At 47.4% G+C, this 17,307-nt stretch overlaps 1 protein-coding gene across 5 annotated transcripts in view; it reads right to left on the reverse strand.

Annotated features, from left to right (window-relative positions):
• CLEC16A (C-type lectin domain containing 16A) overlaps positions 1 to 17,307 on the reverse strand; it is a 198,314-nt gene that overhangs the window by 159,257 nt on the left and 21,750 nt on the right. For 4 of the 5 annotated variants that reach the window (XM_069486925.1, XM_069486923.1, XM_069486922.1 and 1 more), the window contains exons 6-9: positions 15,719 to 15,842; positions 12,459 to 12,633; positions 11,343 to 11,396; positions 7,691 to 7,804 (exon numbers count right to left, since the gene is read on the reverse strand). In XM_069486925.1, coding sequence (XP_069343026.1) covers positions 7,691 to 7,804; positions 11,343 to 11,396; positions 12,459 to 12,633; positions 15,719 to 15,842 — 467 coding nt within the window. Of the gene's footprint in view, positions 1 to 7,690; positions 7,805 to 11,342; positions 11,397 to 12,458; positions 12,634 to 15,718; positions 15,843 to 16,203; positions 16,210 to 17,307 lie in introns of all 5 variants that reach the window. The other variant, XM_069486924.1, reaches the window with a different exon arrangement.

The raw sequence follows: 17,307 nt of genomic DNA on the forward strand, positions 1-17,307 counted from the left end.
TAAAAGCTATCGACTGGGGAACATGAAGAGAGGTAACAGGCCACTTCTGTTAACAAGAAAAACATGGCATTCTTCTCCACGAATTGCCAGTTACCAGGCAGCACTGCAGTTGCAGAGGCACAGACCAGGGAAACGCCCGTTCATCTGGAATCCGAATGGACTCAGGGCTCACAGGCTCCACCGTCACATGCTCAGACTTTGACGCTGAGACGAGCAGCTGGTACCATCATGATGGTCTCGCTAGGTCTGTGGGCCCCAGCCTCGTCTCCCTGGTCTTCTGCACCCCAAGTCATCTTCTCTGTCCCCTTCCATGCCTAGCACCGTGTCTGCCACTGTCTCTGGCATCCAGTCAAGAGCCAATAAATACTTGTGGGAAGAATTAATCGAAAGATCCTCGTGAGCATGGAACAGGCCTCTTCAATTCTACAAAATGAAGTATCTCCCTCATTAAACAACGACATACCAAGAACTTATTTGGTATTTCTTTAGGGAGAGCATTTTATTAAATTTTGTTCTCTCAAAAAAGATAATGAACTTGAACTATGAAATACTGGTGATTCTCAGTTACCCAAAACCGTCAGTCCAGAATGCTATACCCTTCGACATCTCATGCTAAACTGGAAGTGACCATCATTGCAGATGGTGACAAGAGGGCATGGAATAGGAACTCTCTAGGGAAACCCCTACCTGCCAGTCACCTCCTGGGATGAGAGCTGTAGTGTCCTCAGCATGAGTGACTCCCCCCACCACTACCATCCCCCACCACTACCACCATCACCGCCAGGGGGACAGTTTTTACTTTATAGAAGATGAACACAATTGCTTGTCTCATTTCATGGTCTTAACAACCCAGAGAGTGAGGTAGTGTTATCGTCACATGCTCCCCATGAGGAAGCCAAGGCTCCCAGATCATTCCACTGGGACTGCAGGTGTCCAGCCCCAAACCCCACACTGTTAAATCTGCTGGAGTGCCCAGAAAGGGCAGGGGTCCTCGAGAGTGAGTGGAGGGGCCCCCTGCTCCATGTGTGGCCCCCCAGCATCCCATCAGACAAAGCACCCCCGAGCAAAACCAGGTTTCCTGGTTCGAGGACTTTGACACGGACCAAGACTGGCTTTCCAAGGCTCATTGGAGATACAGAGCTTGCTTCCTGAATGAAGACTGCCTGGTGACAGAGCAAGACCTGGTCTCTTAAAAAAAAAAAAATCGCAAGTGCCCAAAGAAGCCAGTCTGGTCACGAAAACAACATGCCACACATGGACACCAGAAGTGGTGGGTATCTCAATTTGTCTGTCCCCATCCTCCATTTCCTGATTTTGGCTGAAACCTGGAAGAAGTCAGCAATGGCATGATGTAGCTAGGGGAGGTCCCCATCAGCATGAGAATGTCATTCCACCCTCACACTGCAGTGCCATCTCCAGCCTAGTGGCTGCCCAGAGCCCATTCTGTGTCAGGGCAGATACAGAAAAGCTAGCCAGGGTCTGAATCATGAACCTTCCACCCCCTCAACCCCCACCTCCATCTGCCCACTCTGCCCGCTCCATCTTGCCCTGTTGGCTCCTCCAGGATGTGGTGATGTGTAAGGCCTCTGGCCCCACTCTGGCTGGCCCAGTACCAGAACCCCTGGCCTGGGTCCTAGTTGCCTGCAGGCCTGGCAGAGGCTGCTTCCTCCTCGAGGCTCAACACTATGGGACCCCCTGAGCTCCCAGAGATGGGGAGAGGCAACTGTTTCTAAGACAATAATGCCCTCCATGATGCTAGAACGTGTTGCACCCTGGATTTAGATCCTGTCAAATCCTCTTAAACGTGAACCAGAGCTGCCACACTCAATACTTCTGCAGGTGAGAATGGTGCCTCAGAGCTGTGATTCCACTGAGGGACTGGGGGAGAGGCCACAGTGGCCACACCAAAAGGGAGAATACACACTCAGTTCTAATTCTCTTATGGAAATGTTTGCAACTGGGTCAATTAAAGCCCTTGTTTTATAGAAGTCTACTCACAATCAACGTTCTCCCAGAAGCCTATTGGCACTTTCAGGAAGAAGAACATATGAGCCTCAGAACCAGCACTGCCTAGCTGGGGGTCACAAGTACAGTCAGGGTCACTAAAAGACTGGGGAACTCTAACCCTGGCCCGAAGGGGTGCTATCCTGTCTGACGGGAGTCTCAGCACATGGGAGACTCAGCTGCCGTTGGCCGTACGCCCGGGTTGGAAAGAAAGCCCAGCAGCAGCGACAAGGGGACCCAAGCCAGTTATTAGTGCTCTGAATCTGCAAACACACAACTCAGAGAAGCAAGGCTGCTACTTTCTTAGCCGCTGGCTCCAGACACCACATCCTGGAGGAGTATTCTGCTAAGCAGAGGGTCCAACTGCTAGAAATGACAGGTGTCGTGTGGAGAACTGGTGGCTAGCATTGTAGATGTGCACTCACTCTTCTAGATCCCCAGAGAATCATCTGGAGACCATCCCAACTGCCTACACTGGTGCTGATAGAGAGATGGTCGATGTCCTTGTTTGGGGACAAACAAGCCTATTCTGCCCCAGAATCCTCAGACCCTGAATTCACAGCTAACTGACCATGTGAATGCACATTAGCAGTTAAGTATTTGCACTTTCCAGAGATTGAATCTGGGCCCAGCTGAGTGGAGAGCACAAACGCACACATGCTAGGCTAAGCCTGTCACTCAATGGCAATGGTTAATATCAGTGCTGTCTTCATCATCATTGTCATTGCCAACACTTCTCCCACCCAGGCCTTGGTGTCTGCTCAGAAGGCACCTCCAGAGGCTGCACAGTGTGTGCTTCCAGGTTCGTCCGTCCAGACACTGCTCCCCAGCCCAGGGAGGGAGGGAGGTCCCAGGTAGGAGGTGAGAGGCCATTGTGCAGCCTCAGGAACGAAGATTACTATAATGATAACATCTAATATTTACACACTCGATGTGTGCTGGGCTTTGGAATAAGCACTTTACACAGCATTTAATCCTTGCCACAAACCCATGTTTGTAATTCTCATGACAGAGGTGAGAAACTGAGGCACAGAGGGGTGGAATAACTTGCCCTGGGGACCCCCGTAAAATAAGGAGGATTCCGGGAGCGCCGGCAGTCTGGCTGCAGTGTCCACTCCACCGGGCTGCCTCTGGAGGTGGCACGCGGAGCAGCACGGAAAGCAGCCCGCTCCAAGGCCCCACACCCTGCCTCTGAGGCCAAGAGCGGGTGGCATGCCAGGGGCAGGCTCGCCAGCGATTTCTGCCCTGAGAGTCATCACGAGAACGTCACGAGAGCCCTGTGACTGCCCCCACTTCACCCACTGAGTCACTCTCTCCTTCACCGAGCACTTCCTGAGCATCTCTGGCAAGCCCCACGATGGCACAGGGCAGGCAGGCGTCCCTGAGACACGGTCCCCTGTCCTCACAGGGGTGGGAAGTGCCTGTGAGGGCAGGGTCACATGTTTCCTGTGCACCACCGTGTCTCTAATCTCTCAGCACGAGTACCTGACAGAGGTCTACTAAAGGAATGGATGAATGAATACAAAAACCAAGGAAACTATTCCACAGAAACCCAGGAGGGAAAAAACCCATTTTAGAAAAAGTACCTACAGGTAATGATGCACATCCCAAATTCTGACCTGTATGTTCATTCTGCAAAAACAATGGGATGTTGGTAGTTTCAGAATTAGCATTCTCCAACTCTATTTCCCCAGACAAGCAACGCTATCTGCTCTGCATTAGAATCATGGCAAGAATTATCCCTTAGCAGGAACCATATCATTTCAATGCACAGATGAATTTCAATCAGACATTCATCTAACCATGCTGATGTGTTTTCCATTTAACCCTAAATTATAGTCCTTTCAAATAACTGTGAGCTCCCCTCTGCTTCTTTCTCTTCAATTTTGGTTTGGTTTTGTGAAAGGTCTGCTGGTAAAAATGAAGCAATACCAGTAACGTATCTACAAATTACGGGAAGGAGAAAGTAGGTTAAAAAAGACCAAGAAACTTAAAACAAGTATGAACAAACCACATCCGAGTTGGGCAGGAAACAATAGGAGACTGTTCTCACTCACAGGGAAGGAAGGTAAATCTCACCAGGACTATTGTCAAACAAGTCGCAGACAAGATTCACCTCGAGCTCTTCCTGAATCTCAACTGTAGTCATCAAAATACAACTGACTTCGATTTGGCCCCCGGAGAAAGGCAATAACCAGAAGTCGAAAGCTCACACTTGCTCGTGGGCTGGCAATTCGCTCGCACTAGAGTCTCGTTTCCAATTCAGGCAGCCACTACAGTCAGCAGTGTGTTCCAAAGGCAGCATGTGTCTCTCACAATGGAGGTGGGACCTTTGTCCCAACAAGAGGCCATTGGAGGGAAGAACAGATCTCCTGAACACCCCCTCTGACTAGACAGTTCAACTAAAGTGGATATCTTAAGCTGAGAGGTCGCCAGTAACCTTCTGCAATTTGCTTTTGCTCAAACTGAAAACCCCAGGTATCTATGTCAATATCCTGCTTGTGATATTGTACCTAGAGTTTTGCAAAATGTTACCATTGGGGGGAACTGGGGAAGGTCTCTATTGTTTCTTACATCGGCATGCAAATCTATAACTTTTTCAGTAAAAAAATTCAATTAAAAAAAAACTGCATCTTGATGGATAAGTGGATAAAGAAAATGTGGTGTATACACACAACAGAATACCATTCAGCCTTAAAGGAGAGGGAAGTTTTTTTGTTTTGGTTTTGTTTTTTTGTTTTTTTTTTGAGACAGAGTCTTGCTCTCTTGCCCGGTCTAGAGTGCCGTGGCGTCAGCGCAGCTCACAGCAACCTCAAACTCCTGGGCTCAAGGGATCCTCCTGTCTCAGCCTTCTGAATAGCTGGGAATACAGGCATGCGCCACCATGCCCAGCTAATTTTTTCTATATAGATTTTTAGTTGTCCATATAATTTCTTTCTATTTTTAGTAGAGACGGGGTCTTGCTCTTACTCAGGCTGGTCTAGAACTCCTGACCTCGAGCAATCCTCCTGCCTTGGCCTCCCAGAGTGCTAGGATTACAGGAGTGAGCCACCGTGCCTGGCCGAGAGGGAAGTTTTGACATATGCCACAACATGGATGAGCCTTGAGGAAATTATGTTAATTGAAATGAACCAGTGACAGAAGGACAAATACCTTATCATTATACTTATATGAGGTATCTGAAACTGTTAAACTCATGCAGAGAGCAGAATGGTGATCGCAGAGACTGAGAGAGCGGGGTTGTTGTTCAAGGGGCAAAAAGTTTCAGTTACGCAAGTGGCTCCGTGGCACAGTGGATAGTGAATTGGAACTTCTAAAGTTTCAGTTACGCAAGATGCATGAGTTCTAGAGATCTGCTCGACAGCCCTGTGCCTACAACAACACACTACACAGGTAAAAATGTGTTGAGGGTAGATCTCCATTAGTGTACTCACCACAATTTAAAGAACGCTGCAAACCCCAGAACCCCAGCGATCTCTGCATCTATCTCTTAGGGCACCGAGTCTAACTTCAGCACTGCCCTGGGTGTCTTACAGGAAAAGAATCTGTGCTGAAGCCCTAGCAGTTGTCCTGGGGTCTGGAAATCATGTGGAAAAAAAAAAAAAAAAAAAGAGTTCAAAGGGACCCAGTACCTCTCAAATAGTTCTTAACATAAATGCCATGTCTGTCAGCGGTGCACTGGGTGGGGACAGGGCAAATTTAATGGTAAACATGTGCCTCAGATGGGGGCGGCCTCTGCAATGCACCCTGTAGAAATACATGCATAAAGCGGACCAGATCTTCTGACTGTTCAAGAGATTCCAGAAATCTGGACTTTACTTTCTAAATTTTAATGTTGGTAATTCATAAAATTGTCTTTTAAACACGGTGAAGAACAAACCAAACAGATCTAGCTAGGGCCAGTTTGTGACCTGCTGGGCACTTGAGATATATTTTCTCCCCATCCTCCCAGCAGCCCTCCAGTGGAAGGCCTGCCCTCCCTGTATTTTAAATGGGGAGAAACAACGCGCCCAAGGGCACCCAGCTGGTTCTGCTGACTCAGCATTCCGTTACTTAACATTCATTTAGCAAATGCTCAGTTAAGAAAGTTGCAGAGAAGTATCTCCAGCTCCATAAACACTGAGTCAGCTGCACATTTTCCAGACCATGTGTTGTCACGAGATGGACCACCAGGAGAGTCTTTGTGTTCAACAAGTCACCCCTGTCACCTCCAGGTTAAATCTCCTCAGCAAACACTTCTTCCCTTGAGAGCACTTGAGCTAGAACATTGATTTGCATATTTGATCCACGTCTGTCTCTCCACTGGTCTCTAAAGCTCCAACATGACAGAGACTATTTATGATTTTGTATATCCTCAGAACTAGCATGATGCCTGGCCCAAAGAAAAAGTTCAATATACACTTGGTTCAATGAAATCAAGAAAGGGATAGGCCAGACAGGGGCCATGAAAAGGGCCCATTCAATTCCACTGAACTAACGCCACCACCACCAAGGACAAAGTTTCTGGGAACCTTTTCAGAGGCTCTCATGCTCCCTTGAATAGCAAAATGGCCTAGCCAGACCACTGTACACCCAAAATCCAGAAGGGCAGGGCCTCTTGTGATTGTGCTCCCCAGGGTCACATCCCACCTGCTTGTCCAGGGATGGCAGCAGTGTCTACCGCACTAGGGTGAGCCGGCCCTTTTACCAGCGCGGCTACGGCCTGAGCACCCAGCTGCAGAGATGGCCCCTTCTGAAACAGCCTTTGCACAAGGCACACTGTGCTCATCTCTGACACGTATGCCAAGCCCATGCTGCAGCCAATACGATGACAGGCAAGATATAAGGAGCTTAGAGTGGGTAAGACCTCTGAAAGAGAACCAGCCACAAGGGCCTTCTGGGCTGTGGGTATGGTAAGGGCACAGGTGCGGAGGCAGAAACACAGGGCATGCTGGGGGAAAAGTGAGTTGCACCAGACCTAAGCAGCCTGGAGCTCAGGATGGCAGGAGGGATGACAGCAAAGACGTACAGGAGCAAGCTGGGAAAGCCTCGGGGGAAGGCACAGCACTGGCCATCAAGTGCTTTCCTTCAACAGTGTACAAAATGCAACTCCAAGGCTCCTACAGACCACAAACATGCTCCATTTAGTCCAAAGTTTGCCGATAATTTAAAACTAGAGAGATTATAGATAAAAATGCAGATTTCCAGCTTCTCTGGAAACATGAAAATATTTGGCGATACTACATCCATATGCCTAAATAATGACTGCAGGCTGGAGTGAAACAGCAACTGTTCACACAGGAAGAACACGATCCAAAATTTGCCGCAGTCCCCCACTCCCTCCTGCTCTCGCCCCGAACCTGCATCATTCATAGATGTTCACTGCCCAACCTCTGCAGAGATTGGTGCCTTGGACAAGGCATTCTCTCATTCTGTTCCAATAACACTGTCTCACAGACACGCAATCTGAGGCTCAGAGTGGTGCAATTCCATGCTTAATAACATACCACCAACCAAATTCACTGTTAGTACCTGACCCCAGATTTTCCCAGGTATGCATTTCAAGACTGTTTAGGTTCCTTGAATCTCAGACCAGCTGACGCATCATCATTCTGTATAGGTAGAATGTTAGTTTCTGATTTTAGAGAAACTCAAAGCAATGGCTTCTCATCAAGGTCGGAAAACAGTCTCAAAGCTAATGACTTACGGAACTTCTCTGAACATCCTGTTCAGTCTTAGCGTACATCTCAGACAGATCACCATTCAGAATGACTTCAGCTAACGAGTTCACCAGCGGTGCATGGTGTATAATTAGGAAGACCTGGTGAAAGAGAAGAAATGGGATTTGCATTCAAGGGTGCAGTCTTTCAACCTCTTCCTTTCCTGATCAGAAACAACCAGGCTGGGCTATATAAGGCCCACATTAAGCAGCAATTTCTGTGATGCAAAATGCAAAGAATGGGTCCTATTTAGCAGAAGTCAGTTACATTCTTCTTCTAAGACTGGCCTCCCCTTCAGACTGTTGCCTATTTGGCTGACTGCTCTTCCTCAGAAGGAAGTGCATTAATGCAAGACTGTCCCTTGTGGCTGGGTGAAGCCAAATCTGGCTGAAGTGGAGCAACGTGGGAAAGGAAAAGCCAAACCAGCACACTCTTTCCTTTCCACAGGCATTTTAGTGTCAAATTCGGTTACGATAAGACTAGAAGGCATTGCCCCAATACTTTAGCTATATAGGAAGAGGAGCTGGTGAGTTTTGTGCCAATCAAGGACTTGGCAAAGGATCAGCTATATAGAGATTCCATCATTGGGAGGAGCTCCGACCCAGGCAGTGGGCTTGAGCACAGTGGGATTCCATGGCAGCGTTGGTAAGTGTGGAAATTGGGGATGGGGCGGGGGAAGAAAAGCCACATGAGCCAAAAGCAGACCCGTCGTGCCAGGATGCAAAGTCAGGGCTCTGCGCTGTCCAAGCTGGCCCTGCCACCCCACCCTGTTGCCCAGTGTTCAGAGGAGCAGCTTTAAGAAGCAGGGTATTCAAACCTGCCTGGCAAAGCTGGCCTAGACACACCTGCTATTTTGTTTTAAAATGTAAAGGCAACGGGGTGTAGCACAGTGTGAGGTGTACCTACCATCTGTATATGAAAGGAGTATGTGTGCATGTATTTGTTTGTTTATATCTGCACAGAACAGGGTTTCTCAACCCTGGCACGACTGACGCTCGGGGCTATGAACCTGTGTTGCGGGAGGCTGTCCTGTACACTGCAGGCTGGCCAGCAGCATCCCTGACCCTCACCCACTAGATGCCAGCAGCACCCCCTCCCTCAGTCATGACGACTAAATACATCTCCGGACCTTGCCAGATATCCCCTGCGGTGGCGCGGAGAAGAATCACCCCCAGTTGGAAGCCCCTGGCAGAGATGTCTCTGGAAGGACATATGAGAACCTGTACCTCTGGGGATAGAAATCAGGAGACCAAACAAAACTAGAAAAGAAACCTAGTTGTTACCTGTGTGAACTGTTTAACTTTAAAAACTTTTTTTATTAAAAAATAAATATTGTTTAAAAAAAAAAAAGTACAGGCAGAAATTAACACGGGCTGCCTCAGGGGAATGAGGCTGGGTGCCCAGGGGAAGAAGGGTAAGAGAGAGACTTTTTCCCATGTCATGTTTTATACTGTTTGGACAGGGGTAATATACTATTCAAACAAATAAATACAATTCAAATTAAATGAAAGGTGCAGGCAGAATAGCCAAATATGGCACCTACCTGAAAAAAAAGTGCATCTGTTTTTAAAATACCAGGGAGACCTTTGCTATCATAGAGACTGTGTAGCATGATCCAATGAGTTAACCCACGTCCAGGATCGTGGCAGGCACCCAAATGTCAGCGATGATGATGAGGATGATGTTAATGATTTTTCTCACCTCATCATGCCCGAATCACTGCCACATTTCACCAAGCAAAACCCCAATCACTGAGTTCATTCATCCCGTAAATATCTACTATGCACCTTGTATGAACGCAGCCTTAACTGATCACTTATGCGTCCTTCACTCAGTCCACAAACTCTCACTGAGCACCTGTCGCCCTTGATAAAAGCCAACCAATTCCTGCCTGTGGACACACACAGTGCTCATTTTCCTGGCTCTGAACTGGGACAAGGGGGAGGGCGGGTCACTACAGGGCACGTGGAAGTGGGGACACCAGACTCAAAGAGCTGGGTCAGCTGCCCGCACCAGGCTCTCACTGTGAGCAACGCTAGTTTTAGGAGGACAGTACCCTCGGTTACACTAAATCAATGTCATCACTGTGAATTTTCACGGTTTGGGAGCTGGGCTTGTAAAATAACTTGAAAGACTGCGTTGATTTCATAGTGATGTAGGGACTTTCAGGACATGGGATTTATACCCGACTTTAGGTTTCACACATCTAGGTCACAATATAACTAAGTTAAGTGAAAATATGCAGGGGGAGGAAGGATTCAAGATTTTCTATCTTTAAAAGGGACCTTTACTCAAGTTTGAGGAATGCCAAATTATAAGCTATACTTTTTGTGAGATAGTGAAACAAGTAATTATGTGCCTGGGCTATTGGTCCTTCAAGACGAAAACAGGAGAAGAAGTTCTCAGAGAAAAGGCATAACCCCTCTCCATGAGAGCACCAGCCGTGAAGGTTTGGCAGCCGCGCCCCGCGGAGCGGACCCTGCCTGTGCAATGCTCCCACAGCTGAAGCGTCCTGAGGATGCTTTCTTTCCACGTGACTCCTGGGGCTGAGCAACTGGCCTGCTCAGGTCCTGCCAGACTCCCAGAATCCCAAGCAGGAGATGCTGGCAGACTCGTAAGGAGGCAGCAGAAAGCCGTGCCAGGAGAGGCTGGAGTTTGTACTGCGCCCCGCTGCACAGAGGGGCATTCAGAGTCGGCTCAGTGCACAACTCTGAGCAAACAAGAGCCCCCAGAACAAGACTCCAGGATGTGAACAGTGGTCAGGCCACGTCAGCCTCGGCCAACCCACTGGCAGGAGGCGGCCTCTGCATCTCTTCTCAGGCCAACGGGAGACAATCCTGCCCCAAACTTGAAGCAGCTGGGGATTAAGTCAGAAGGACAGTCTCTCATCAAAGCAAATAAATACCTGTGCCACTGCAGAAGTGGGAACAGAGCTCTGGTCAAATGCTTGACTACTTGACAGTCTAATGAGATGGCCTGAGAGTCTGGACTGCTTGTAATAAAAATATTTGTAAAGTTATGTAACTGGGTCACCATGGAGTTTTTCCCTTCTTGTAAATATTACATAATTATAAGAAGGAAACACACTTGTTTAAGGAGGAGAGGCAGACAAATCGGCTCAAGACACAAATCTGGGAGCTGTGGCAGCTATAAGAGATCTTCCAGAAGGTAATCTGGGAAACAGAACCACGACAAAATCCTTTAAAAATAGCCCCATTACAGGAAGTTTGTCAAACCAAGGATGCTGTGTGTATATACGCTACAGGCCCTGCATTTTGGGGGTTATTTCAAAGTACGGTGAATCAGAGCCGTGCAGCCCACATTTCCAGGGTATTCAGAGCCTTCTTCTGTTGTTTTGGAAAGGCCTCATGGTAAAAATCAACTCCACAAGTGCCAGGTTTAATTTATTTTACATTTCTCTTTAAATTTCCATCCCCTACCATAAAGAAGATATTAACATACACCACCTCTACTGAGTGTCTTCTCAAAAATAGAACACCCCTTTCTTTTCATTGTATCTCAAGATGGGGGACACAGAGAGAGAAGATGTGGCAATGGGGCCTAGGGAGTTTCTGTATGGCAGCAGCATTCCCAGGGACCCCAAATGTGATGGGGACACAGATGAATGACCAAACATACCTGTGACAGAAGATAGAGGGACACCGGCAGGCTGATTTTCGGTCGTTCTCCTCCCTAGTAAAGGTCGGGGGCAGGAGGAGAGAGAGGTCCAGGTCACACAAGTGAGCACCACAAAACATACGACGCCAAAAGCCATCTGTTTGAACAAGAGGCACCCTGTCCCTCTGACGTCCTCCATGGCCCTCAGGCTGCCCCTCCCTGGTGCTAGTCAAAAGTCTGAATCCCACTCAACACTGTTGCAATGCCTCTATGTTTTCCACCTGAGGAATCTTTCACCATTAGTCACAGATTACAGGGTAACTCAATAGAACGTGCTCCTCAAGTTACCAAGAACGTTCATTTCCCCCAGGTGGGGCAACAAAAGCCCCAGCAGGAGAGGCCCCCCAGGACTGTTCTCAGGAAGGCATTTTCAAAACACAGGGGAGGGGGACTCTGGGGCACTCTGGCCTTGAAAAAGCCCCTTGTTTGTACCGAGTTTCAAGATGCTCCACCTCACACCAACCCTACGAGGGAGGGATCTTCAGGACTCTCATTTTGCAGCCAACGAAACAGGCTCAGGGAGGTTAACCACCTTGTCCAAGGTCACAGGATTAGGAAAGGGAAGAGGCAGAATTTGAACCCCGGTCTGAAATCAACTCCCATGCTTTGTCAATGCCTCCCAGAGCCGCCTCTGCTTGAGCCAATGACAGTTGCAATCTTCTTTTATTCACTTATTTGTAGTGAGAATCGTCATGTTCCATCTCCCACAAGAAAACTACATCCCCTTGGGACACCTGTGCAGGGTGACCAGCTGGCTCTGTCCTGCCTCCTGCTGGGGCCTCTGCTATCCTTGTCTTGGCCTCTTAACTCCAGAGGGACTGGACAGAGCGAGTCCTCCCCTCCCTGAAGCAGGGCTGCCCTTCAAGATGCCCCTGCAGCTCAGAATCCTGAGGGGCAGGTCAAGCGTGCAGATCCCCGGTCCCGGCCCAGACCAGTGTCCTTTGAAAGGAATCTCCCTCAGGCTCAAAACCTTGGTCCCTTGCAAAGCTCAGCCCCATTCAAGGTGGCTGTTCTTTCCCACCTTTGAAGACAGCCTGCAGCCAGCAGGAGTAACGGGGCCAGGCCCCACGGACGCACCTTGTCCTGGTTCTCCAGTGAGTACACGTACAGGGGCAGGAAGAGCCTGTTAAGCAGGTGGTCCGTGAGCACATCGTTGAGGAACTCACAGTTGATGATCAGGATGTCATTGAGATAATGCAGGTGGTCCAGGTGCTCAGCCACCAGATCACTCAGTTTCCCCCGATTCCGGTGCCTGCCGAGAGAAACCACCACCTCAGCCTGGAGGTTGAAGCTTGGAGTCTTTGGGCCTAAAATCAGTGGCCTGAAACTTAGGTCACTGGGCATTCACTCATACAACCAATATTTGAGCTGGTCTCAAGAGACACCTATCCTGGCCCCTGCTGGGGAAATATACAAAGGGAAATGGACAGGTCTGCTGCAATCAATTTTAGGGGACTGCCAGGGTCCCCCCTGCCTGCTGGGGGTCTCAGTACCACCCCTCCCACCACCACAACCTCCCCAAAATGGGATAAACAAAGCAGAAATCAGCTAAGCTCTTACAGCAAACTACTGCACAAGAAGCCACTAGCCAGTGTGGCAAGATGCCCCTGGCTCCCCAGATAAGCAGTATTAATGGAGCAATAAATCCTTGATAATTAAAATGCTCCAGAGGAGTTCTGAAGAGAAAGGCAGGCCTCAGCAGCCATGTCCCCACAACAATATGCGGGACATAGAGCAAGGACACAACATCGCTCGCCAGGCCCCTGCCCTGGACATCTCTGTCTCCATGCAGTTAGCTACAGGCACGCTGGGTGGGTCTCTTGGGTGGACTCACACTTTCACCACCCCCAAAGCAGTATCTGTTGCAAAGAGCAATCTAGCTAGGGCAGGACATTTTGTTTGTATTGTTATTATTACCCAAGTAATAGACTGTCATTTTAGAAAACAGAAAATTAAAGAAAAAAATAAAATCAAAAAGAAACCAAAGTCTCCTATAATCCCACCACTAACAGATACTCACTACTAACATTTTGGGTCTTGGCCGGGCGCGGTGGCTCACACCTGTAATCCTAGCACTCTGGGAGGCCGAGGCGGGAGGATCGCTCCAGGTCAGGAGTTCGAGACCAGCCTGAGCAAGAGCGAGACCCCCGTCTCTACTAAAAATATAGAAAGAAATTATTTGGACAGCTAAAAATATATATAGAAAAAAATTAGCCGGGCATGGTGGCACATGCCTGTAGTCCCAGCTACTCGGGAGGCTGAGGCAGGAGGATTGCCTGAGCCTAGGAGTTTGAGGTTGCTGTGAGCTAGGCTGACGCCACGGCACTCTAGCCCAGGCAACAGAGTGAGACTCTGTCTCAAAAAAAAAAAAAAAAAACATTTTGGGTCTTATGACTCTACAGTCTGTTTTTTCCACATTTTTACCTCTTTCTATAGTCACCTCTAAAATACAAGTGTCACCTATCTAGACATCTAACCATATATGCTTTTAAATAAAAAGTAAAAACAGGATCAATTTTGCTTCTTTTACATAATTTTGGATAATTATTTCTTTTGTGCTTTAATAAGATATTTAGTATTTATAGCAAACACATGTTGTAACGCCTAACAGCATAATGAGCACCTATGAAACCACCATGCACCTGAGACCTAGAACATTTAGACACCATGTTTTGCACTTCTTCTCCACTTAAGGAGATACTTTGGAAAATTTTCTTTATTGGGATATTTCATGCACCTCATTTTTCAATACTTTAGATTTAAAAATATCAAAGTAATGCATGCAAATGGGTTCAAAACTCAAGATAGTATTGATAAGCTAATAATAAAAAGTAGCAGCTCCTGGCTCAGCTTTCTCTACTTCTATCCACTCTCCAGAGGAGGCAGATAACACTTTTAGTTGTTTCTGCAGATAATCCCTCCCCTATTTCTGTAAAATCTGCATGGACTTCTATTTTCCAATTGAGTCATTTTGGATATTATCTATTGAACTCCTGTTACAACAGAACTCTTTGAGTTCCCTCTGCCCCTTCCCCTCCATGGTAATTGGGATTGGTATTCTCATAACGTTTACTGCAGAGCCAAATAGAGGACTATGATTTGATTTCCTTCCTTGTATAACTTTGTTCTTTCTGGAGGGAAGTGCCTCCTTATGTCTCACGTCCATGACTCTTCATGCCCATAAGGGTTCTTATTTTCCCAAATGCTCAGTCAGATTTGCCATCAGTCTACCCTTGCTTCTTTCCCAATATCAGATCAAATATTCTATGTGTCTAGCTCCCCTCCCCCTAGGAGACCTCATTCCTGGATCTCTTTAGTGTCCTGACCTTATCAAAGTTTACCTCTCACCACGCCTCGGCAAAGTGCCACTCTGGGACAGTGGCTCTCAACTGAGGGTGATTTTGCCTTAAAGGGGAGATTTGGCAACATATGGAGACATTTATGGTTGTCACGACTGGGGAAGGGGTGCTACTGTCATCTAGTGGGCAGAGGACAGGGATACTGCTAAACAACCTACTGTGCACAGGACAGCGTCCACAACAACAGTACCCAGTTCAAAAAGTCAGTAGTGCCAAAGTAGAAAAATCCTGTTCTGGAACTTTCACTTACCACTCTAAGGACAAAAATCACCATCGCAATCTCTTTTTTTAAACAGACTTATTGAAATTTAAATTCATATACCATAAAATTCACCCTTTAAAATATGCGATTTAATGGTTTTTAGTATTCATAGCTACCTAACCATCACCACAGTAAATTTTGGAACATTTTTATACTCCCTGCAAAAAGCCCTACATTCACTTGCAGTCGCTTCTTATTTCCCCCACAACACTGCCCTCCTCCCCCAGGCCTAGGAAACCACTGACCTACTCTGTCTCCATAGGTTCGCCTATTCTGGGCATTTCACATGATACGTGGTCCTCATGCCTGGCTTCTTTCATCAAGTAAAACATGTTTGAGGTTCACCCACATCAGAGCACGTGACAGTGTTTCATTCCTTTTTATCGCCAAATACTATTCCATTGTACAAATACACCACATTTTAATTATTCACTCATCAGTTGGCGGAGCACCTTCATCTTGTGACCAGCTGCTGAGCAACCCCATCTCTGGGTACACTGAATTTATTGACCCTCTCCCCTCTGGGAGGCATTTGAGTTGTTTCCAACTTCCCACTGTTATAAACAGGTGGGTAGAACCTTTTATAGGATGGGAGTCCATGCTCTGCCTACACATAGTTAGGTAAGTGCTGTTCTTATGCCTATCTGTCCTCAGGGAAAACTGAAGTCCCCTCAACCACCTGCCTACCTACTGAGCAACCCAGGGGCATCACTTACTCCTCATCCGTCTGCACACAGTTATCAAGCTCGATCACGTGACTCCCGATGAACCAGACCAAATTGGAGAAGTAAGGGACAGCCGTTTTATCTCTGATATAGTGCAGCATGGCCTGATTATCCACTGAGAAAATTCACAAAAGAAAAGGAAAAAAAGTCAAGCTACCAAAAATAACTTGGAAGACATTTTAACAAAACAAAACAAAACAACCACAATGAAAAAGCCCTCTGCTATAATCTGAAATTGTCTTTCCTGGAAGTACTTGAAAATGTTTATCTTATTCATAAAACTAGACACATCAAGGCAGTTCTTATGTTATTTTTATAATTAATAAAATAAATTGCTTGGGCTAAACATTAACAGTGCGTTGGAGAGCCCACTTAGCAGCAGTAGATTGAACTAGACTACCACTCTCAAGCAAGTTTCCTGTATTTACATGTAAGGATAAGCTAAGAAAGCGGAAAACCAGAGGTTAATAACTTACATGACACTGGAATAAGGAACACAGGAATCGTCATTGAAGGAAAGGCAAAAAACAGACAACAGTTAACAGGTTAGGAACTGGGAAGGCGAGGCAGCTGCTCAGGGGACAGAGAGCGAGGGCCAGAGGCATCTAAACCGAAAGATACAGGTTACAAGAGAACAAGAGCAAACAGCGTGCAGGAGGCAGTGAAACCAACTGCGGCTTGGACCAGGGTCGCAAACTGAGAAGCCTGCCAGGTCAGCTGGTGGCCCAATGGGCGAAGCCGGCAGGTCCAGCGTGTGACCTGGGGCGCCTAGGCCTCAACCCCAATGGAGGTGGCTGCTTCTCTGTCAGCTGACCCTTGCCCTATAAGACTACAGGCCCAGAAGAGCCAAATTTACCTCTTCAAGTCAGAAATCCAGACTGTCAGGCAAAATCTCCCAGTTTTTAAATATTGGCAACCATATATTTTTTCAAAAACCATGTAACCCAATTAAAACGTGTGAGGGCTGGACCCAGCCCTTGGGCCCTCAGTTTGCGACCTCTGGATGGGTCCGATCGGGCTCTCGGCAAGGCTCCTTAATGTAAGCCCAGAACTAGGCTGGAGTGCCCGAGGAAACTGCCCCTTATCAGGGGTCATCTGAAGTAATAACATTTTGACTCATGAAGGTCAAAGCCCTTCAATCCCTGAGAAAAGGAGGTCCCAGTTCCAGTGTGGTGACTACAGGGGAAATAAGCCAGGCATCAGGCAGAGAAATTCCAAGGCATCCCCTTGGAGAGGCGAGTCCGGTTCAGGAAACCTGTGGCCGGCCAGCCTCAGTGACGGTGCAGGCGGAGAGCCCTGCACTTTCTCCTGGAGGCAATCGATGTTTTGGGCATCAAGTACGTGTTGCAAGAAAGGAGGAATTTGTTAGCGCTAGGCTCTGCCGCAGGTTGGGAATACAATATTGCCCCCTGCAGGTCACAACGTGACATGCTTTTACACATTATTTAAAGTTTAAGGATAAACTTACCCCCACGTATATTTAAGTATATTTTACAAGCCAAAACATAAAAATTTAAATCTAACATTTAAAAGACAACTTTGCTTTATCTAATTCTAACATGGCCACTTGGACTCTCATG

The sequence above is a fragment of the Eulemur rufifrons genome, chromosome 14 (assembly GCF_041146395.1).
Source record: "Eulemur rufifrons isolate Redbay chromosome 14, OSU_ERuf_1, whole genome shotgun sequence".
NCBI lineage: Eukaryota > Metazoa > Chordata > Mammalia > Primates > Lemuridae > Eulemur > Eulemur rufifrons.